Below are 22,709 nucleotides of genomic sequence, written 5' to 3'. Positions count from 1 at the left end.
GACTTTGTTTTGTCAGAAAATTCTAAATTTCTTTATTGAACATTGGCTTTTTCCCCATTTTAAAATTCTCACTTTTAAAAGAGTTTTAATTCGTTCAGCACGGTTTACCTGTTATCTGTAGGGTTTTCTGTAGTCTTTCTTGTAAAGTATAAAAAATCTATTCACGGTTTATCACTATATGAAGGGATAGTTTTATTTTGTTTGAGCATAATAAAGTTGCTGTAGCCAGAAATTACGGAACTAGTTAATTTTGTCAAAATGGAGGAACCACGCAGAGAACCCCTGCTACTAATTACCCCTGCTGAATGACCCCATACCTAGCATCACGGAGAGGCTTGTATTGTGAGCTTTCTTCAGTACTTTCTAAGTGTCTTTAAAAATACATTGTTAATTCCGGCACCATTTACGAAGTGCGTACTGTTACTCGGAGAACACACAAAAATAATAAGCTTGAATCTTCGACTGGGTGGATTGGATTTTTTTCCTTTAATAATAAATAAACCATTGTTTATGTCTCACAAATTTAATACCTTGTGTGATGGACTTATTAATTTGCGACATGTGCATGGATTATTTTTCTGGTGTTAAAAAATACGAAGCAGGGGGGGGGGGAGCTCTTGTCAAAAACAACAAACCAAGTTTCCAAAGAAATTCATGAAAAAAATGCGAACCCCCCCCCCTTCCCTGCCCCGACACCCCGTATTATTTGTTTGGAAATAATTGAAAATGTGGTACAATTCTGAATCTACACGATTCTGAATTGGGGACCCTATTGTCCCCTATTGTTCAACGTCCCCTATTAAATGCAGAAACAAACTGATAAGCACACACTTTCTAAACGGTTCTACTGAAATGGAATGCACAACTTCTGATAGAATGAACAAGTTGCGAAATTTTACAGTGAAACCTATATTTTTTGCATTCCCTGCGGGACAAGAATACAAAAATTAAACTTTCGCGTTTGGAGGCATATGATGTGAGTAGGCCTATGGCCCTACTATAGCTGTATTTTAAAATAAAGTCTTGAACATTGACAAAATGGGGAGCCGCCAACATAGAGCAAGATAACTTAGGTGGTGGAGTAGGCTTACCAGAACTGCGATCTGGATGTCGCGGGTTCAAACCCCACTCCAGTCAATTTCTTTAATAATACAAACAATGCATAATTTAATAATTAAATAATACAACTATATAAACCTCACGTCTGCAGATGTCTGTCAGACACACCGTACAGTTTCCAAACCACTCTTAGATAATTGGAAACGTCAACCATCAGAAGGCACGGACATGACAATTTAAATACCTTACTTAAAATTGGAAGGGTGAAGGGTTTAATAAGGTCTGTTAACATGGTTTCCGGAAGTAAGTGTTCCTTCTACTGTGATTTGAGAACCCGACTGTATACACGCCGCTGGTTCCCGTCTCTTCTATCACAGCTAAGAATCTGTCGTAACTGCAGCTGTCAGTGACGCTGCTGTCACTGAATGGACTGAACTGCTCCCCGCGGACACCAAACGTTCGCTGGCACCAGAGCGTGCGGTCTTGCGTACTGATGTGTGTAATATTAGGCTGTTTGGGGAAGAAATAACGTGCAAAATTAGAAACGAAAACTTTGTTTATAACTGAACTTGTGTTTAATAAGTTGTGTGATACAGAACTTTCTTTTATAAACGAAAGTAAGATTCTAAAAATGAAATCTTGTAAGCAAAAAGGACAATTATATGTGAGAGCTATCATTATTTTAATTGGCAGCCGCCATTTTGTATGGCCGCCATTTTTGTTTTGCCACTTGTTTGCTCAAACTGAGATGTCAGCTTTGAAGAGGAAGACATCTTTATTTGGGTTTGGTAGTGGCTCAGTGGCTGTTTCCATATTCGTCGATGTTAATAGTAGTATCTATTTTAAACTCTGTGAACTAATAAGTTTAGGTACCAACGACCTCGGCCTTTGTTTGCGCTGAATAATGATGAATCAATGTTGGCCCCTATAAGGTATACGCTATACTGGTTAAAAAAAAACACAAACAAATTTGATGTTGACATTTGCAACTATGGGAATACATTTTTTTTTAAGGAATGGAACATTGATAGGTCTACTTGAGGATCTGGAGGAAAGTTTCATGGTACATTAAATTCTCCATGACCCAGTGTTAATCACTAATTGCACGAGCAGTTCGCACACAGCGTCCTATAATACGGTTCATGCACATAAGCCTTGGCGTTTAAAGTGACCCTAATGAGAAAAACGTTCCTTTTTTATTTTTTCTTTTGGTAATTTTTTTTTTGGTGGGGGTGGGGATTCGACACTCACTGTATCGGAGAAACTTGACGGATTTCCAGCCTCATCAGTTGCCAAATATAGACTGGCACCGAAACGTAAACGGACGAGTTCCGGCCTGTTCGCGCTTATCACATGAACAGCAGTTATGACCTCCCCTGCAAAAAGAACAGTCACAATATACATTTTATGCAAATTTGAATATGCAGTTTCCATTTACATTGTTACATGAGCAAATTATTTGCATAAAGAGTACAGAAAAGTCGTTATGGAGTTAGTTCAGCCAACTCGCCCACAAGTTGTTTCCTTAAGGTTAATTTATTCATTACGGGTTTGACCGCTGCCGTTGAGAAACGTTTGCAGCACCACCCAATTCAATGAGTAAAAGTTTATCAAAACGCAAAGTTTGCCATTCCATTTATATTATTTTTTTCTTTCTGTTTCGATACTAAAGTGTCTAAAAACGTGTCTACATTTCAGCACGGATGTGCAAGTGCCCTTTAAACAAAAAAAAATACCCCCCCCCCAATGAAAATAACCGTGCTACGCCACTGTAGCTACCGGTCCCCATTATTTTATGAGGGTCGGGGGGGGGGACCAGTCTAACTTCTGTCAACCTCGGACTTAAAAGTGGTTTCATAATTCTTTTACTCACCATCTTGAGTTCCGTAGGGCACGGTCGTGACAGATGTTGGCGACAGAGCCAGCTGCATTTGATATCTTCTGTCGACGAGTTGACAGCCAGCAGCCTGTCTGCGCTGGCGCGTTGGCAAGGACGAGTTGCCGTGCGCGCGTGGGCGTGCGCGGACTGAATAAGACGGCAAGATGTCCGCGTCCCTCGGTGATATAAGATGAAGACTTAGTTTAGTGGTGTCGCTTTGCATGGTCTTGGTGGCGAAAGCGGCCTCCTCCGAAAGAAACTGCAAAGATGGGAAACACAGGCTGCCGCTGGATAGTAATGTCACTGCCACGAAGACAGTCCAAATAACTTTCTTGCTCGAAATTGCCATTTTGACTAATGAGTCGAAAGCCAAATGATTATGGTATAGCTAAGAATTAGCGTTGCTGTAATACGGTGAAGGTTGTCTATAGTGCCACAAAAGTTCGCAAGATGCGTAGTGGAGGCCTTCTTCTCTATAAATGTCCGATCCTAGAGAAATAGTAGATTTTTATACACTTTGAAAATGTACGTAGGCATAGCCGTCGAAATTTCAAATCTTTTTGTGTGTGTCTACATAACGTACCTGTGTATTGTCTAAATCAACCACAATTTTAGTGCAGGGATATAGGTCATTTGTTCTAGTACAATAATTCCAGCCTATAAGACAGATATGAAATGTGTAGTTGCGCAACTTTGAAAACTTGAAAAAAAGAGCAAACTTTTTTTTTGACTTTTGTCCACCGGATGTGAGTGGATAGAGATTATGTTTACTTTTCTATCTGTTGCATTGAGCCACTTTGTCAAAAGAAACTTTTTTATTCCCAAAAGGTCAGAGATATTGTAAGCGGCACGTGCGTGGGCCAACACGTCGAAAAATGGCATTATATTTATCACATTTATAAGCACTGTTGTGTGGCATTCTTTTACAGGTGGGTGGGAACGCCGATGAGAACTCGTGCGCAAATGAATAGATGTTTTCAGCGGCTGGCGTAATTAGTACAGGCATTTTACCATAAAATAAGGCTTAACAATGAACATATTGCAACGTAGATAAACTCAATGGCTTTGAATCTCTTGAGATGTGGCTTTTTCTATGTTGATTGAGTCATATGCATACACGTGTTCGTATACCATGCCTATTTTAAGTGGATTTGCTCATTATAGTAACATGCCAGGAATACCAAAGGAATGAGAAGTAATAAGTTCTGATGTGCAGAGATTGTTTATTTTGAATCTTTAAATTTCACCAGGTTCACAGAGGAATCATTGCTTAAAATGTGACCTAGCTCCGTGTTTGAAATAAAAGTCTTTTAATGGCAATTCCAAACAAAAGTGGACACGGCTGGAAAATGGAATATTAAAATCTTCAGAACTATAAGCATAACAACAACAAATGTGGCATCAAATCAACGGGAACAATAACCTTTCATTTATGTGGTGCATGCCGACGATATAGAATATGGAAGTGTATTTTGTCTCCCAAATTGTGTTGGATTTTTCTTTTTAACCAACATTATGGATTGTAGGTAGTCATTCTTGCAAATTGTATTTACATGCAAAATTAAAGGGTTATTATTTGCCGAGCAATTTGCCGAAATTGACGGGGAAAACCTATAGACACTGATTCACACAGCAAATAATACACAGGCATAAACACGCATATTTATTTTACATACCTAGTGTGGACATTCCTTTGTTTTCGTGTGGTTATGAAAAACCAGTGAAAAAAAAAATGGTTCCTGTCCGCGATTCACCGATGAAGTTGCACGTGTGTGTCCTCGATTTACACCATAAACAAACGCAACACACCCGGCCGGGCGCATATACTACTCGAAATATTGTATACAATGCGCATGTATAGACAACTGCAAGATTGTACTCCCGCAAGTATTGAACTCCCGCAAAATTATTGTAATCCCGCAAGAGTGTACTCCCGCGCAAGAGAGTTAGACACGGTTTTCATAAGAAAGCAAGCCACTACGTTTGTGCGATATCAGTACCACCCCTGGTCAACGCGGCGAGTCCCGTTTCCCGGAATGCAAGCTTTTTCTATTCCAGCAATGCTGATGCGGTTGTGCAGGGGTTCTTGGGAGAGAGCTTCCATTTGTATCCCACCTTTTGACAGTGTGCAAACGTTCCAGGTTACGACACGGATGTATGACCTACAATCCCGGCCAAATCTCGCTGTGCCCCACCCCCCGGCCCCCGTTCAATGTTGTCTCTCATAGCGCTGTGTGTGCTCCATCAGCTGGAGAGAACAACATTGACCGGGGGAGCGGGGGAGTGGGTGACCGTGGCAGGCTCAGTGTCCCAACCATTTTGGCCGGGATTGTCTGAATGTACAATATAGCCTTGATGTTAGGATTTGGACATTGCGCGTATTACGCGCTCAAATAACAATACACACGCTCGCGCGCTGGTTTCATATACAACATGATTAACGCATTTACCCGATTCACCATGACGGTTCACCATGTCATTTTGGCCGATATTTTTTACAAAATACAGATCGTGTTCAATGTAAAGCCGTATTACGATGCACAAACAACGTGTTATCTTGTTCAATTTGTTTTTATACCCGTCATTCCGTTATTTGGACGAAAAACCCATCCAAACCATAGTGTAACAACGATTCACCGCTGTAAATTATATAAGAAGGAGAGTCACTTACTTCCTTTAAATATTACTAGTTTGGATGGATCACCGATGGATTTTTCGGCAAAATAACGGAATTAGTGAATACAAAAAAATTAAAAAGGATTGTATTTTGTTTGCTTTTTCATTAAGAGCCTTTCAAGTTAAACACAAACTGTAGTTTGTACAGTTATTGGCCAAAATGGCATGGTGAACCGTCATGGTGAACCGTTATGATGCACGCTACAATAAAGTTGGGCTTTCAAAGGATTGTAACATGGCCTCTTAAAGGTAGAGTCCATCATTTGCAGCCATCCGAGAAGTAACTGGCGTAATTATTGTTGAAAAACTAACTTGGTTGAAAGATAGTAAGGGGACTAAACTCCCTGTGAAATTATTCTTTCTGGGAAGCTGTCATTTTGAAGTAATCAACGAAAGAAGGCATTTCCAACGGTGATTCTTAAGAAGCACCGTAGGAAAATTTAAATTAGTAGTTCATTTTGTTATTCAGCGAAGCGCGCACAAGTATTCGAACGACGCACACGCGCGCGCGGTTGTTATAATTCGTCGGATCAGTGCGCGACGTCGCGTATGGTTGCAATTCAAAACAATTCAAAACATGATTCAGCAACTTTTGATTTGAAATTGAGATCTTAGAATGCTGTTTTTCTCGGAATGTACAGCTGAAGCTTAGCTGAAACTTCATCAGGTAATTAGTTGCTCAGTATCCTTCATTAGATTTTGAACTCTTTTGTTGCTTCAAACGAACAAAATGCACAAATTACAAATGATGGACTATACCTTTAACTATTGTCGCCGGTTCATTCGGTGGTCTATTGGTTAAGACATGTAATGTGCTCAATTCAACAAAGCAGGAATCGTGATGGGCTCGAATCTCACTGGAGATAAATAAAACTTACCCCCCCCCCCCCTACTGTACGTGTTAGGGAAAACACGATAAAATATATATTAATTTGTTATTTCGATTTTACGACCAATAACTATTAGTTGTACCATAACTTGTTTTTATGAGCAGCTACTTACAATTTTTTGAACTGTTTAGAGATGGTTTACCAGAATAGGCCATATTTTTTTTTTACCGAATGGGGCGTTTAACGACTCTATTTTAGGAGGTGAACAGATATCAATCCCATATTATTGCAATATTGAGAAAGGTTTACGTTTATACCTTAAAAACACACATTTAAAAATAATACAAATAATAATAATTTACACATTTATATTGCGCAAACTCCATAAGAATCTGATCAAATTCGCATCTCAATTATTATCCCTGTTCATCAGGAGTGAGACCCTGCATCAGCACGAGATCCGCGCATTATGGTCTCTCATTCACAGGTACCTATTAATACTCCTAGCCTGGGTGGAGAGAGCTAGAGGCAATCGTAGTAAGGGGCTTGCCGAAGCGCACAAGCATGCATGTTCCCTGTCAGGATTCGAACCCACCTACCACGGCACACGAGTTGAACATCGTAACCAATGGACCCGGCACAGCCCCCCCCCCCCCCAACCATCGTTACTTTTTTTTTAAATCAAAGCTTAGAAATTACAGGGTTCCAATAAACGTGATATGACATTGATAACAGCGGCCTCATTTGCTTAAGAATATGGCATATTAAATTGAACATGGGCTACTTCTGTCTAGACGAATTGCCGGTCTCTCCATTGTCCTTCGGACTAGGGACAGGTGGCTAGCAAAGAATCCCGAATGAATAGGAGATTTCCCTCCTACTGTATGCAAATTATATGCAGAACTTGCATATGTCGTTATTGTCATATTTATATTTATTTATTTGTTTCTATAGGCCTATGTATTTATCCTCTTTCTTTTTGTAACAGTCATTTAGCATTACATTAAGTGTTTGCATAATTTATTGCATTATTCTTGTATCTTTATCACCGTTGAAGTTGGAAATAAATGTTCTGTTGAATGTCTGATTCCCAACCCCCGAATTCAAAATAAAACCGATAATGTTTGCGTGGAACCTACCTATTGCAAAATAGCGACAGGACTTAGAAAGTGCAATTTCTGTGGTGGTGAGCTTCGGATTTTCGCTGCATTCGAAAGTGCCTCTAACTACATGTTTATTGAGGGGAGCAGTACTTTTCAGTATTTGAAACTTAAGCAGTTAAAATGTTTGAAAGTTGCCTTCGTTGAGACACTGGCGACACCAACTGGTTGCGGTAAGAATAAGAGAGAGTTAGTTTTTTTGATAACCGTGTGTTCAATTGCCATCTACATACAAAGCGAATATCGTTTATAAACTAAGTAATCATGCTGCGCACGTGCAGAGGTGATCCAATCAATGGCTTAAAATGGGAGCTATCTTATAGGCGTAACCGGGGGGGGGGGGGGGTAAGGGGGTATTTACCCCCCCTAATATTTTGTAAAAACTGCCCTTTTCTATTCAAATGCCTTTTTTTTCAACAGCGTTTACCCCCCCCCCCTCAATATATTGTAAAGAGTGCCCATTTTTGTAACAAGTGCCCTTTTTTTCTGAACAAGTGCCCTTTTTAAAAGTAAGTGGTGGCTTTGTTGGTGCCATTGGCCGTTGCGGGTGTCTTTTTTGTTCATTTCGCGCATGTATCGCCGTTAAAAGCACCTTATATTGTCCGTTTGTGTGCATAAATCGTCGGTTTTGAACAGCGCCCCAATCGACATATGGTACCAGCCCCCCCCCCCCCCCCCCCCCCCCCCCCCCACTCCCCATTTGATTTTACGGAGGCCAAGTGTCCGGTGGGAAAAACGTGTCTACATTTCAGCACGGATGTGCAAGTGCCCTTTTAAAAGAAACATTACCCCCCCCCCCCCCCCCCCCCCCCATGAAAATGATCGTGCTACGCCACTGTAGCTACCGGTCCCCATTATTTTATGAGGGGTCGGGGGGGGGGGACCAGTCTAACTTCTGGCAACCTCGGACTTAAAAGTGGTTTCATAATTCTTTTACTCACCATCTTGAGTTCCGTAGGGCACGGTCGTGACAGACGTTGGCAACAGAGCCAGCTGCATTTGATATCTTCTGTCGACGAGTTGACAGCCAGCAGCCTGTCTGCGTTGGCGCGTTGGCAAGGACGAGTTGCCGTGCGCGCGTGGGCGTGCGCGGACTGAATAAGACAGCAAGATGTCCGCGTCCCTCGGTGATATAACATGAAGACTTAGTTTAATGGTGTCGCTTTGCATGGTCTTGGTGGCGAAAGCGGCCTCCTCCGAAGGAAACTGCAAAGATGGGAAACACAGGCTGCCGCTGGATAGTAATGTCACTGCCAAGAAGACAGTTCAAATAATTTTCTTGCTGGAAATTGCCATTTGGACTAATGAGTCGAAAGCCAAATGATTATGGTATAGCTAAGAATTAGCGTTGCTGTAATACGGTGAAGGTTGTCTATAGTGCCACAAAGGTTCGCAAGATGCGTACTGGAGGCCTTCTTCTCTATAAATGTTCGATCCTAGAGAAAAGTAGATTTTTATACACTTTCAACCACAATTTTAGTGCAGGGATATAGATCATCAGTTCTAGTACAATAAGTCCAGCCTATAAGACAGATTTGAAATGTGTAGTTGCGCAACTTTGAAAACTTAGAAAAAGAGCAAACTCCTTTTTGACTTTTGTCCACCGGATGTGAGTGGAAGGAGATTATGTGTACTTATCTATCTGTTGCATTGAGCCACTTTGTCAAAAGAAACTTTTTTATTCCCAAAAGGTCAGATATGCCCTTCCTGTTTCAAATTCCAACTCTTTTTTTTTCTTTCTAAATTTGGGATACCCGGGAACCCAAAATGACAATGGGTCATACAAATACGAAAGGGTCGATGAATGCAGGACACACAACGGGCTTTTAAGGAGATACTGTAAGCGCCACGTGCGTGGGCCAACACGTCGAAAAATGGCATTATGTTTATCACATTTATAAGCACTGTTGTGTGGCATTCTTTTACAGGTGGGTGGGAACGCCGATGAAAACTCGTGCGCAAATGAATAGATGTTTTCAGCGGCTGGCGTAATTAGTACAGGCATTTTACCATAACTTAAGGCTCAACAATGAACAAATTGCAACGAGTAAATAAACTCAATGGCTTTGAATCTCTAGAGATGTGGTTTGTTCTATGTTGATTGAGTCATATGCATACACGTTTCGTATACCATGCCTATTTTTGGTGGATTTGCTCATTATAGTAACATGCCAGGAATACCAAAGGAATGAGAAGTAATTAGTTCTGATGTGCAGAGATAGTTTATTTTGAATCTTTCCACCAGGTTTACAGAGGAATCATTGCTTAAAGTGTGACCTAGGTCCGTATTTAAAATAAAAGTCTTTTAATGGCAATTCCACACAAAGGTGGACACGGCTGGAAAATGAAATATTGAAATCTTCAGAACTATAAGCATAACAACAACAAATGTGGCATCAAATTAACGGGAACAATAACCTTTCATTAATTTGGTGCGTGCCAATGACATATCCCACACATACGTACTGCTAAAGCGAAAAAGTTAATTCATTATCCGGGCCCCAAATTCTGGAACTCATTAAATCAAATTCTTAGAATTATCAGCAGTAGGCTTTTATTTAAGAAAAAGCTAAAGTCTCTGATTATGGAAAGTTACAATAATGCTTAATTTACTTTTACTTAGTATTTGCTGTGAACATATTCTTCTTATGATTTCCCATGTAGGTTCTGATTGTACTTGATTTGTTTTTTTTCTTGTCCTGTTTGTGTTGGTCCCCGTGTCTCTGTATGTACAACTTAAAGTGTATTTCATTGTGTAGTTAAGTTAAAGGAACAAATTTAATTAATATATATTTTTCCTACACATAATGGACTTCTCCACTTGACAAGATTGCTTTTTGGAGAAGCCCACCATTTAATCTTATCCGTTTATCTAAATTATTGTCTAAACCCTTTCCCTTTAAAATGATTAAGTGGAAATAAATATGAATGAATGAATGAAAAGAATATGGAAGTGAATTTTGTCTCCTAAATAATAACTAAATTATGGATTGAAGGTAGTCAGTTTGCAAATTGTATTTACATGCAAAATTCAAGTGTTATTATTTGCCGATCAATTTGCCGAAATTGACGGGGAAACCTATAGACACTGATTCACACAGAAAATAATACACACTCATAAACACGCATTTATGGTGTAAATCGAGGATTTTCTTTTGTTCCTCTTCTCTTTTCCTTTGTACTTCTAACTTTTTCGCAACAGCTCCCATTGGTTTTGTACACGTTTTCTAATCAAGGTCGTCCTAGATTTGGTTCCTGTCCTCGATTCACCGATGATGTTGCACGTGTGTGTCCTCGATTTACACCATAAACAAACGCAACACACCCGGGCGCATATACTACTCGCAATATTGTATACAATGCGCATGTAAAGACAACTGCAAGATTGGGGCCGTATCATAAGTCTGACGCCTCATAGGTCCGACGCCTCATAAGTCCGAAATTTCGGACTTATGAGGCGTCGGACTTATGAGGCATAACATTTATTTATTCCGCCTCATAGGTCCGACGCCTCATAAGTCCGACGCCTCATAAGTCCGACAACGGAAAAACGAAGCGTTTAATTTGTCGGACTTACGAGGCGTCGGAGCTATGAGGCGTCGGATCTATGAGGCGTCGGACTTATGAGGCGTCGGACCTATGAGGCGTCGGACTTATGGGCCTTTATTTGGTTAGGGGATGCGATTTTGTCGGACTTATGAGGCGTCGGACCTATGAGGCGTCGGACTTATGAGCGGACCCCGCAAGATTGTACTCCCGCAATATTGGACTCCCGCAAAATTATTGTAATCCCGCAAGTTAAGAGTGTATTCCCGTGCAAAGGAGTTAGACACTGTTTTCATAAGAAAGCAAGCCACTACGTTTTTGCGATCAGTACCATCCCTGGTCAACGCGGCGAGTCCCGTTTCCCGGAATACAAGCTTTTTCTATTCCAGCAATGCTGATGCGGTTGTGCAGAAGTTCTTGGGAGAGAGCTTTCAGGTATCCCACCTTTTGACAGTGTGCAAACGTTCCAGGTAACGACACGGATGTATGACCTAGGATCAAGAGTTCGGTTTGAGTTCGGTCCCGGCTTGGAAGTAGTATGAAGATCACACATTTACGTGGGCAGAGTAGCAGTTGAACGTAAGTTATAGCATGATGCGACCCCACGCGCTAGGCAATCGGAGTGGTCTTTAGAGACTGTGACGTCATTTCGATCAGAAATGTGGACTAAGCTGTGGAGTGGTCAATTTGGCTGACATGTATTTATAATTCAACAACGGATAAACGGAAGACCTAATGGAAGGCGCCCGCTGAGTGGTCAGAATCTCGTGGTCACGACGCAGTCTCCTTGTGCTTTAATAATTAATCGCCGAATCTGCTAGCATTATCATCGACCCTTGCAGTGCAAGGGGCTTTTTTTCCAGAGTTGTAATGACTCGAGTCAATGACTCGACTCGAGTCCGACTCGAGTCCAAAGTTTTGGTAACTCGACTCGACTCGAGTCACTGCAAGCAAATGACTCGACTCGACTCGAGTCCCTCATCAGCATGACTTGACTCGACTCGAGGAATGCTAATAAGACTCGAGTCCCAGAAATAAAAGCAAATCTTTGCGAAGACTATTTGCAATGACTTACGCCGGTGCTGGTTTTTGTTCACGTCACGTTAGTATGTTCGCGAATGATGTATACATGTACATACGTGGTTTGATCAGTGTCCCCATTAGTTGAATGGCGATCAGCTGGCACCCCCTTTTTATTTTCAGTAAGAGTCAAATGTGGTGTCGCCATATGTAGTAGACCGAATTTCAAATTAAAAAAGCCAAACAATGACTTTCTCTCTTGTGTTTATGCTTATAGTATAGTGTTCAAATATTTGTGACTCGAATTTGCTCGAGCTAAATACTTGACTCGACTTGACTTGACTACACACTTTGACTCGACTCTACTAGACTCGACTCGACTCGACTCTACATTCTTGACCTAATGACTCGACTCGACTCGAGTCACTTCTTAAAAATGACTCGACTCGACTCGAGTTACAAAATCAGTGACTTGTTACAACTCTGGTAGCCATTTTCATAGACTACCTCTAAAACAGATATCAGTTTGGCGCCGTCCCCTATAACGATTGAGGTGCCAGGCATCATGGAATCACGATGACTTTGTGCGGGGGAGGGCATGACATGTGGTTCCTCGTGCGGGACCGGGATATGCAGGGACTCCTATTAACCCTAACCCGGGTCGCTGATGATGCATTGAAGAAAACGTGAAAGTTTTATCTTCATAAATACCTAAGACAGTTTACCCATTCCTATTGGTCGACGAGAGCTCGTTATGTACGTGGGTGTTTTGAACCCGTTAAAACACCAACTGGTTTTAAACACATTTTCCCTTTGCCACATGAGTTGTCTCATAAACAAAATCTGGACCCGACATATAGGTCATATAATTTAATAGTACAATAATTTCAACTTAACATACGACAGATTTGAAGTACGCAGTTGCACAACTTTGAAAACTTAGAAGAAAAAAACCCCCTGTTTTGACATTTAGGAGGTGAGCTTGTCCACTGGATGTGAGTGGTGGAAATTTTGTTTATTTTAATGAGCCACTTTGTCAAAGGAACTTGTTATTTCCAAAAGGTCAGTTATGCTGTTTCCGTTTCAAATTCCAGCCTTATCCTTTCTTTCAATATTTGGGATATCCGGGAACCTAAATTGACAATAGGTCAAACAAATACCGGTGTCACATGAATTGGATTCCTATATGAAATCTGGTCCATTTTACCATTTTATTGGTTGAACCCTCACACGTGACCAGTCACTCTCCTAATTATCTTCGCTTAGTCATGGACAATATTACCAAAGAGTCAGTATTTCCATAGCCCTAAATTCACACTACACCGGCACCGCTGCGTTCTACGCAACATCGCACACTACGCGCCACGCGCGCCAATCTCCATATCAGGAGATTTTTAGTACTACTCGCGAGAGGTATATTACAAGTAAAACTGTTGAACAAAATCGTTGTAAACTTATTTTTGACTGTTGACACAAACAAATGTGCCCCACTCGGTCTTTAGAAGACCCGAAATACCCCGGTCCCATAAGGGGCTGAAACATGGAGAATATTCCCGGTTATCAGGACATTCCCCTTTATAGAGAATTCCTTGCGACCATTTATGTGTCACAAAGTATACCTTCATGATATCAAAGCTAGTGAAAGGGTTTTTGTTGCAAATTTTCAAGGTTATGGCACATAATGTATGTACTAAATCCCGCCCGCAGCTATACGACATGCATGACCGAATAAAAGATACCCGGATTGCCACACTGACACAAGTTCAACGAAACGTTTTTCCACAAACCACGGCCTCGCCTGGAGCTACGGCTTCGGAAGATTAAAGAGAGCTTACACAGAGCGCTCCGAAGTGGGGAATTGTTTTTGTAATTTAAACTCAGTGACAATTATAGAGTAGAAGGGCGTCAACTCGTTATTGTGTATCATAGAGGAACGAAGACCTGTTCGCATCGAGGGCGTTCTGTGCAAACTATCTATAAATATCGATGATGGATGAGCTGGGGATAAAGTCATGGTTTGGAAATCTAAAAACAAATCAACGAATCATCAATTAATTACATTATTGGAACCCCCCCCCCCCTTCGTAAACCTTTATGATTTAGGCAGCTATATGGGCCTAGAGATCTTTCCACTTGCCGAGAAACTGGGAGAACTGAATGGCACCTGAAACTTAAAGATCGGTAACTTTAAATATTTGCTTCATCCGACAAGACAAACAATCTTAGATAATGCATTTAATTATTATCAACAGAGGTTTGTGTTTTGACAGCTCAGGATATTTTGCAATAAATCAGCTTTGCAATGAAATCAAAACTCATATTCTCCACGTGCGGTGCGTTGGCGAGCAGGAATTTGGTGACATTTATGAAGAATGTCTTTCATCAATCTAATTCATTCATTCATAGGCCTATATTTGTGATTTTCATTAAAAGAATTCTTTCCTAAAATTGAATGCAACCACACGAACTGATAATGAGTCACGAGCCCTAACATCTACAACCCGGCAGGTTATGAACAAAGGAAGACAATGAGAGAGGTACACTTGAACTTATGTGGTTTATTCTGTTGACGGCGGTTGCTCTCTATAGGCTACTTGGTTCATACATGTAGGATAAATGCACACTTAATGTGCTGTTGTGCGGTTTGTCGACCGAGAAAGGTTCGTGGATAGGAACATACATGTACATTTACTAACACACGGGCATGCAGCTATAGCTGCACGATACAAAGTATGTACCGTCTGTAGTGAAAGCACGTCTTGCACCAGGACTGCGTTGGCTGGTGCATAGAATCTGAAAGTGACAAGGTCACGCAGCAAGCTCCCGGAACCACTGATCTCCATATAAAAATCTTGATAGCCAATTAGCTGTAAGAAGTGAAGTCACCATCCGCCATATTACCACTGCATGGATTTGTAAAGAAAGATATCGCATTTACATGTACACTTTTACTTGACAATTATTTTTGTTTTTGCACAAAATTAATATAGCAACACAACGTATTTTATATACAATTTCTTGTTTGAGTAGAGAAAAAAGTTTCGTAAGCTTTTAGACGACACTATTTTAATTATTTTGAACAATGAGAGAGGTTGAGACTGCATGGTTCCCTCCTGCGTATAGCTTCACTTTTTGTACAGCTATGAATGAACAACGAACCACCGCACGGTCCGCCTATGGGCATTTTACATTGGGTTGCCCTTTCACCTCCTTTAAATTTTGACAGAATGATTTCTAACTGTAACCACCCAAAGATTAGTCCGAGGATCACACATTCATGTATGCCAATCCGAGTCGATTTAGAAACTGTGACGTCATTTCGATCAGAAATGACGACTAAGCTGTTTGTTTTTCAATTTGGCTGCCATGTTTTGTAATACAACACCAACGTTCAATTGTTAGCACGATATTCTCTTTTTGTTAGGCGATTAATCAGTTTCCATAAAAGGATATGCTAGTAACAATTTTACAAAGGCCTTTTGCGGGGGGTGCCTTTTTAAAATTGTCATGAAATCAATGAACTAAAAACAATTGCAAATTAGCTTTGCAGGTTAATTATCGTATTCAAGTGTTACAGTAGCGCTCTCTTCGTAGATGACTTGGTCCCAGCTCAGTGCCCTCCATAGATGACTTGGGCCCAACTCGGTGCTCTCCGTAGATGGCTTGGGCCAGACTCTCGCTCATTGCTCTCGGTAGATGGTTTGGGCTAGATTTGCTCATTGCTCTCCTCCGTAGATGGTTTGAGCCAGATTGCCTTATGATCTCCGTAGATGGTTTGGGCTAGACTGGCACAAGTGCACTCCGAGGATGGTGTGGGCTACACCAGATCATCGTTCTTTGCAGATGGCTTGGGCCCGGCTCAGTGCTCTCTGTAAACGGCTTGGGCCAGACTGGCGCAGTGCTCCCCATAGATGGCTAGGGTCAAACCGGCTCTTTACTATCCATAGAGCTCTATGTGGATGGCTTGGGCAGACCGACTCAGTGCTCCCTGTAGATGGTTTGGGCTAGACAGGCTAATATTGCTCTCCGTAGATGCCTTGGGTTATACGGGCTGAATGGTCTCAGTAGATGGTTTTGGGCCAGACTGGCGCAGTGCTCTCCGCAGATAGCTTGGACCAGCTAGACCGGTTCATTATTCTCTGTAGATGGTTTGTGCCAGACTGGCCTGGACCAGAGCGGCTCATTGCTCCTGGTAGATGGCTTGGATGACTGGCTCAGTGTTATCCATTAATGGATTGGGTCAGACTGGCTCATTACTCTCCATACATGGCTTTGGCCAGACTTGCTCAGTGCTAGTCCGTAGATAGGTTGGGGCAGACCGGCTCAGTGCTTCCTGTAGATGATTTGAGCTAGACCGGCTCATTGCTCTCTGTAGATGGCTTGGGCCCAGCTCAGTGCATTCCGTAGATGGCTTGTGCCAGACTGGCTGAGTGCTCTCAGTAGTAGCTTGGGCAAGACTGGCTCAGTGTTCTCGGTAGATGGCTTGAGCCATACCGGCTCAGTACTCTCGTTAGATGGCGTTGGCCCGACCGGCTTGTTGCTCTCCGTAGATGGCTTGGGCCAGACCGGTTCAGTGCTCTCCGTAAACGGCTTGGGTCACACATAGAGCAGTGCTAACATAGATGGCCTTGGTCAGACCGGCTCTTTAGTCTGGCTTGAGCCCAGCTCAGTGCACTCCGTAGATGGATTGGGCCAGACTGGCTCAGTGCTCTTAGAAGATGACTTGGGCCAGACTGGCTCAGTGATCTCCGTAAATGGCTTAGGTCAGACCGGTTCGTTGCTCTCAGTAGATGGCTTGTGCCAGACTGGCTGAGTGCTCTCAGAAGTAGCTTGGGCAAGACTGGCTAAGTGCTCTCGGTAGATGGCTTTGTCCAGACTGGCGCAGTACTCCCTGTAGTGGCGTTGGCCCGACCGGCTCGTTGCTCTCCGTAGATGGCTTGGGCCAGACCGGTTCAGTTCTCTCTGTAACTTGGGCCACACAAAGAGCAGTGCTAACATAGATGGCCTTGGTCAGACCGGCTCTTTAGTCTGGCTTGAGCCCAGCTCAGTGCACTCCGTAGATGGCTTGGGCCAGACTGGCGCAGCGCTCTTAGTAGATGACTTGGGCCAGACTGGCTCAGTGATCTCCGTACATGGCTTAGGTCAGACCGGTTCGTTGCTCTTAGTAGATGTCTTGGGCCAGACTGGCGCAGCGCTCTCCGTACATGCCTTGGGCTAGAATTGCCCAGTGCTCTCTGTAGATGGTTTGGGCCAGACTGGCGCAGTGTTCTCGGTAGATGGCTTGGGACGTAAATACCGGCTCAGTACTCTCGGTAGATGGCTTTGGCCAGACCGGTTCATTGCTCTCTGTGAACGGCTTGGGCCAGACCGGCGCAAAGCCAACAAAGATCGCAAATGTTCACAAAATGGTTCATGCGACGGAAACGCCAAAACCTAGAGGAAGCCGGGATTTGTAAAAAATAATGTAATTGGGCGCGCTACCAAGTACAGTCAATGACCATAATTTTTTTAGAAATTTCCATCCGAAGATGAACCATCGCCATTTTGAAAAACGGTGCCTACACTCCAATGCAAAATAGAGCGCTTCTTGGGCCCCAATTTTATCCAAATTTCACAGAAATACAAGCTCACGATCTGCACGGCTTCCACCCTTATTTTCTACAAACCTTCAAGTTCATGGCTCACAATATGCACAGATACTGTATAATTTGAGGGCATGCAAATCGTGATTTTGGACCGATTAAGTGCACTCCCAGATAATGATGTTGAGAACCCTGGCTACGCCACTGTGTGATAAGTTTAGCGCATGTGAATTGTCACTGACTTTACTTGGTTGCTTAAAAGAAAAATATTTGCACGCGGGCCGGGCGTGCATGACCCAACAACAGAGGGCGCTATTTACAAGGCGAAAGTTTATCTATAAAATTGTAAAAATAGTGAGTCATTTGCCCTAGTCTCTGCCTGCTCGTATTTTCTTTTCTTTACGGAATATTAAATTTGGATACTATTGAAATGGCACACTTAGAAGGCACATACATTCCTTAGTTTTACAAATATAAGTGAATTAAATGTTTTTGTATTGGTTTGAGCTCTTCCAAATCTAATTTTAACTTTTAATAAAATGCAGGATGGAGGGTGGACATACACGTCACGTGGTAAAAAAAACCTTGTAGCCAATCGATTGCTAGGTTCATGAATGTGTAAATACAGTGCATAATGGCTGATAGCTGTCACATTTCGAATCATCGTTTGGCTTTGGATCCAGTTGGCAAAGTTTATACAGTGGCTGTGCTGTTTGATACAGATGAAATCTTTGCGAACGCAATTGTGCCATGTGTGTTCTGTGTTCCTGACCGTTAACATTTTCAGCAAGGCTTTGGCAGCTTGGGAGCCAACAGTTACTGGACAAGCAGCAGCTTCGCACTTGTTGACTATCATGGCGCGTCCGTTATTCACAAAGTGCACTTTGTCCGTTATTCACCGATTCTGTTCATCACAAATTGATAATTTAGGTTTGCCACGGCCATTGACTTGCAGGTATGGAAACTTATATTTACCACCCCTACAACTTTGTGACCACTTTCTGCAAAGGCCATGATTTCCCAAGTAACATTGAACAATGGCACTTGCTGCATTTGCAGCCATGGCTGTCATTTTGGAAGTCTTTCCCACCGCTTTTTATTCATTATAGCAGCAGCCTCGGCCTTTGCCCTGCATGTGGCTCACGTCATCGGCAAATCAATCCTGCAGTTTTTTTCCTTTTTATTTTGGCCTATAAACATCTCTGGACTGAATTTTGCACGACTTATGGCTGCACAAAGGAATCTGTTTACTTTGAATAATTATATGATTTCATACCTTCTGGCAGTACAGCAATCGGTTGTCACGTACCCTATTAAAAAAACAGGTTCTTTGCAATGTGAAAGTGTTTGGGCACATTGGATGCCCCTTTGTGTTCATCTCCCATGTTGAAGTGCACTGGACGAGTGGCCCTGCATTTACCTAGGTGCAATTGTGATCCTCTTCTCTGACAATATTACATTGTTTTGCATAGTTTGTTCTCGTGGTGATGCATGACAACATATTTGATGGTTGTGACATTTTCCCAAACAACGTCTCTTGTCTAGGTTGCTGGAATGAAGGGGTTTTTCTTGCGACAGTTTCGAAGGGGATTGTTTATTCTACTGGAACTGCAGAACTGCGAGGCGCGGATCCGGGAGGGGAGGGGCGTGGTCAACACCCCCTCCCAGCTCTGTCAAAATGTTGTTGTTGTTGTTGTTGTTGTTTTTTCAATAAAAATTCATAAAAACAATTATGATAACCCCACACACACGCAAACGTGTGTTCACCGTCTATCGTGGACGTCCTATATTGTCCAACTTTTGTTTGTACTGAGGAAGACTCCCATAGGTTTTGTACTCGACCGCAATCACGGACGTATACAGGGAATCGTGGACGATATTGTTCTCTTTTGTTATCTGGTATTTTTCGTTCACGGTTTGAAAAGATAAACACGTACACACACCCCCACCCACCCAGACTTGTTTCACATACCTAGTGTGGACTTTCCTTTCTTTTCGTGTAGTTAAGGAACACCAGTGGAAAAACTCATTTTTCTCAAACTGTGAAAACTCTTACAACCCAATTTTTTGTCAATGATTCCCTTTAGTGTTTCTCTTCATTCTGCTACAGATAAACCTAACCCAAAAATGCCTCTAAACCTGTTTTCCAGAAATGGGGAAACACTGTGTGGACGTGGGCAAGTCCACACTTCGTCGGTGCTACCTACATTATGTGGACGTCTTTTGTTCGGAAGTCCACACTGCGTATGTAAGACAAGCTCACACCCACACACACTCACCCAGAATTACGTTACATACCTTGTGTGGACATTGCTTTGTTTTCGTGTGGTTAAGAGAACTCGGTACAAAAAATAACTTTACTTAAACTGTGAAAACTCTTTTAACCCAATTTTTTTTCTATGATTCCCTATAGTGTTTCTCTTCATTCTGTTACACATAAACCTAACCCAAAAATGCCTCTAAACCTGTTTTCCAGAAAGGGCAAAACCTTATGTGGACACGGCTTAGTCCACATAACGTTAACACAACCTGCATTATGTGGACCTCTTTTGTTCACAAGTCCACATAGGGTATGTAACACAAACTCACACCTGTTGGTTTTACATACCTACAATCCTGGCCGAATCTCGCTGGGCCCCACCCTCCCTAGTCTATTATGCGCAAACAGATTTGCTGATTAATTAGGCAAGACCCCGCCTCTTGACTCTCTAGATTTTGACCAATCAGCAGGCGCTTTCTATAGGTCTATCGGGTCTTCGGTCATTCACCCGTTGCGCGTCATAGACATGGATTTAAAAAAATGTCTCGGGGGTACGTACGAAGCGCTATCATAAAGGAGGCACATCGGTATCGTGAACAGCTCCCCTGGTGTAATGTGGTGTTCTTGTGTAATGTTGTTTTCGTGTATATTTACGTGTTTTGGTTGTTTTTTGTTAGACTTAAGGATGAGAACGTACTGTTTACTTTATTTTCCAGGAACATAATGTGTGATTACAGCCTGGTGAAGGACTGTTGGGAACAGCGAACGGATTAGGCATAGAAGCCTGATTACCAAACAAATCTGTAAAAACAAATTATCGTTGTCTTTTTTTTCAAAACGTCCGTATTGTGTTGAAATAGTAGTGATGGAGTTGATAATCTGTATCTCTTCAAATACAAACAGTAGAAGTCAGGCGCGAATCCACAGGGAGTTCGAACCCCCCCCCCCCCAGCCAGCTGGAACCCCCCCCCCCCCGCTCTGACACACACAAAATAGGCTAAAAATTCCAAACATGATAATATCGGATATAGAAATCTAATGGGCCTGAACCCCCCACCCCGCCAAAATTCAAAATAGCCTACATAATAATAGTATTCATTGTTGCGTAACGATAAGTATGTTTAGCGCACGTATAGGCCTACTACTAACGAGGCTGCCGTATACAATTGTCCAAACAAATGAAAACAGTTGACTCATTACTGCCCAAAATATCGACTTCAATTCTGTTCGTCCATGGAGCCAAAACAGATGCACGCAGCAATGTTCCAGGTTTCTCTGCCTATTATTAAGACAAATTGTTTTTGAGGAGAATTCTAAGGAAGCCTGGTGGCCGAGTGGTTAGATCCGTCGTCCACGATTCGCGGAGCCCAGTATCGAATCCCGTCGGTGTCTTTTTGCTTTTCAACACACGCGTTCTATTCAGTCATTATAAGATGTTTAATTTCCCGTCGAAAAATACAAATACCAACAGTACCTTAGCCTAATCGGTAAGCACTGCTGCTGGTACTGTCCGCGAGTTCCAGGTTGGCACCTTCGCACAGGTTCAGGGCATTTGGTCCACTCGGAGGATCAAGGTTTAGGGGCCGCCCTGTTCCTCCCTTAGCTCTTTGCTTTTACATGGTGACTGGCCCTCCGGGGTTACATGGATGGACAGGGAAGGAAGCGTGTATTGGCCGGGAACGCCGAGATTTCGGAAGAGCCCTAAGAATGTTTTTTAGCCTGTATTGTTTAAAACTATGGTTTAATTAGTTTGATGATTACATCTGCTCGGCAGGCCTACGGTAGTATTAAAAACAAAGCAAAGGTCTATGTAATAAATCAATGAATTTTTGATAATTGACTATAATCAAACCGAAGTTTTGTTCGATCAATATGACTATGCCATTATTAATGTCGCAATTTTCAATTGAAGTAAGAAACGCAGTATGCAATATTCTACCGGGCAAAAAAAAAATGTAAATTTTAATGTGTTTATTACATGTTTCAAAATAATAACGTTTCATTAATTCCCAAAATATATAGTTATTCGCAAAATAGGAACACGCAAGAAAACAAAGCCCCTCACCCTTAAAACTAGAAATACAAAACAGAAAAACAAAGTCAAGTGGAAAACCCGAATGTACCTTAATAATATATATGTCCCTAAATTGAGTCGGAATGCGTTCCAGGGTCCCTTAAGAGTCCTTCCAGGTAGTTTGGAGCAATTTCATTTTTTTGACGAAAATTGACAAAAAATTTGGCTAAAATATGAATTTCTTTTTAATGATATATCTGTCCCTAAATCGAGTAGGAATGTGTTCGAGGGTCTCTTAGGAGTCTTTCCAGGAAGTTTTGAGCATTTTCATTTTTTTGACCAAAATTGACAAAAATTGTAAGGGGTTAGCCTTACATTTTTCATAAAATTAGGCTTAAATATGAATTTCTTTTTAATGATATATCTGTCCTTGAATCGAGTTGGAATGTGTTCGAGGGTCCCTTAGCAGTCTTTCCAGGAAGTTTTGGGCATTTTCATTTTTTTGAACAAAATTGACAAAAATTGTAGGGGGTTAGCCTTACATTTTTCATAAAATTAGGCTAAAATATGAATTTCTTTTTATAGATATATCTGTCCTTGAATCGAGTTGGAATGTGTTTGAGCGTCCCTTAGGAGTCTTCCAGGAAGTTTGAAGCATTTTCATTTTTTGACCAAAATTGACA

The 22,709-nt window shown here is 41.9% G+C and overlaps 1 protein-coding gene across 1 annotated transcript; it reads right to left on the bottom strand.

Annotated features, from left to right (window-relative positions):
* Positions 1 to 652: 652 nt before the first annotated feature.
* Positions 653 to 3,339, bottom strand: LOC119742482. The gene is made up of 3 exons (XM_038218425.1): positions 2,933 to 3,339; positions 2,311 to 2,435; positions 653 to 1,569 (listed from the first exon to the last, which is right to left on the bottom strand). Exons 1-3 carry the CDS (start codon positions 3,285 to 3,287, stop codon positions 1,345 to 1,347), a joined length of 705 nt encoding a protein of 234 aa, XP_038074353.1. The 5' UTR covers positions 3,288 to 3,339; the 3' UTR covers positions 653 to 1,344.
* Between the last annotated feature and the right edge of the window lie 19,370 nt (positions 3,340 to 22,709).

Source organism: Patiria miniata, unplaced genomic scaffold (genome assembly GCF_015706575.1).
Source record: "Patiria miniata isolate m_02_andy unplaced genomic scaffold, ASM1570657v1 HiC_scaffold_11, whole genome shotgun sequence".
Taxonomy (NCBI): domain Eukaryota; kingdom Metazoa; phylum Echinodermata; class Asteroidea; order Valvatida; family Asterinidae; genus Patiria; species Patiria miniata.
Note: the sequence above shows the minus strand (reverse complement) of the source record. Positions and strands in the feature narration are given on the sequence as shown.

Excerpts from the sequence above, each read along its gene's own strand:
- LOC119742482 (XM_038218425.1), bottom strand. The coding sequence starts at position 3,287 with ATGGCAATTTCGAGCAAGAAAGTTATTTGGACTGTCTTCGTGGCAGTG. Across the intron at positions 2,436-2,932 it reads GCCCTACGGAACTCAAGATG|GGGAGGTCATAACTGCTGTT; the intron begins GTGAGTAAAAGA and ends TTCTTTTTGCAG. Across the intron at positions 1,570-2,310 it reads CGTCAAGTTTCTCCGATACA|CCTAATATTACACACATCAG; the intron begins GTGAGTGTCGAA and ends TTCCCCAAACAG.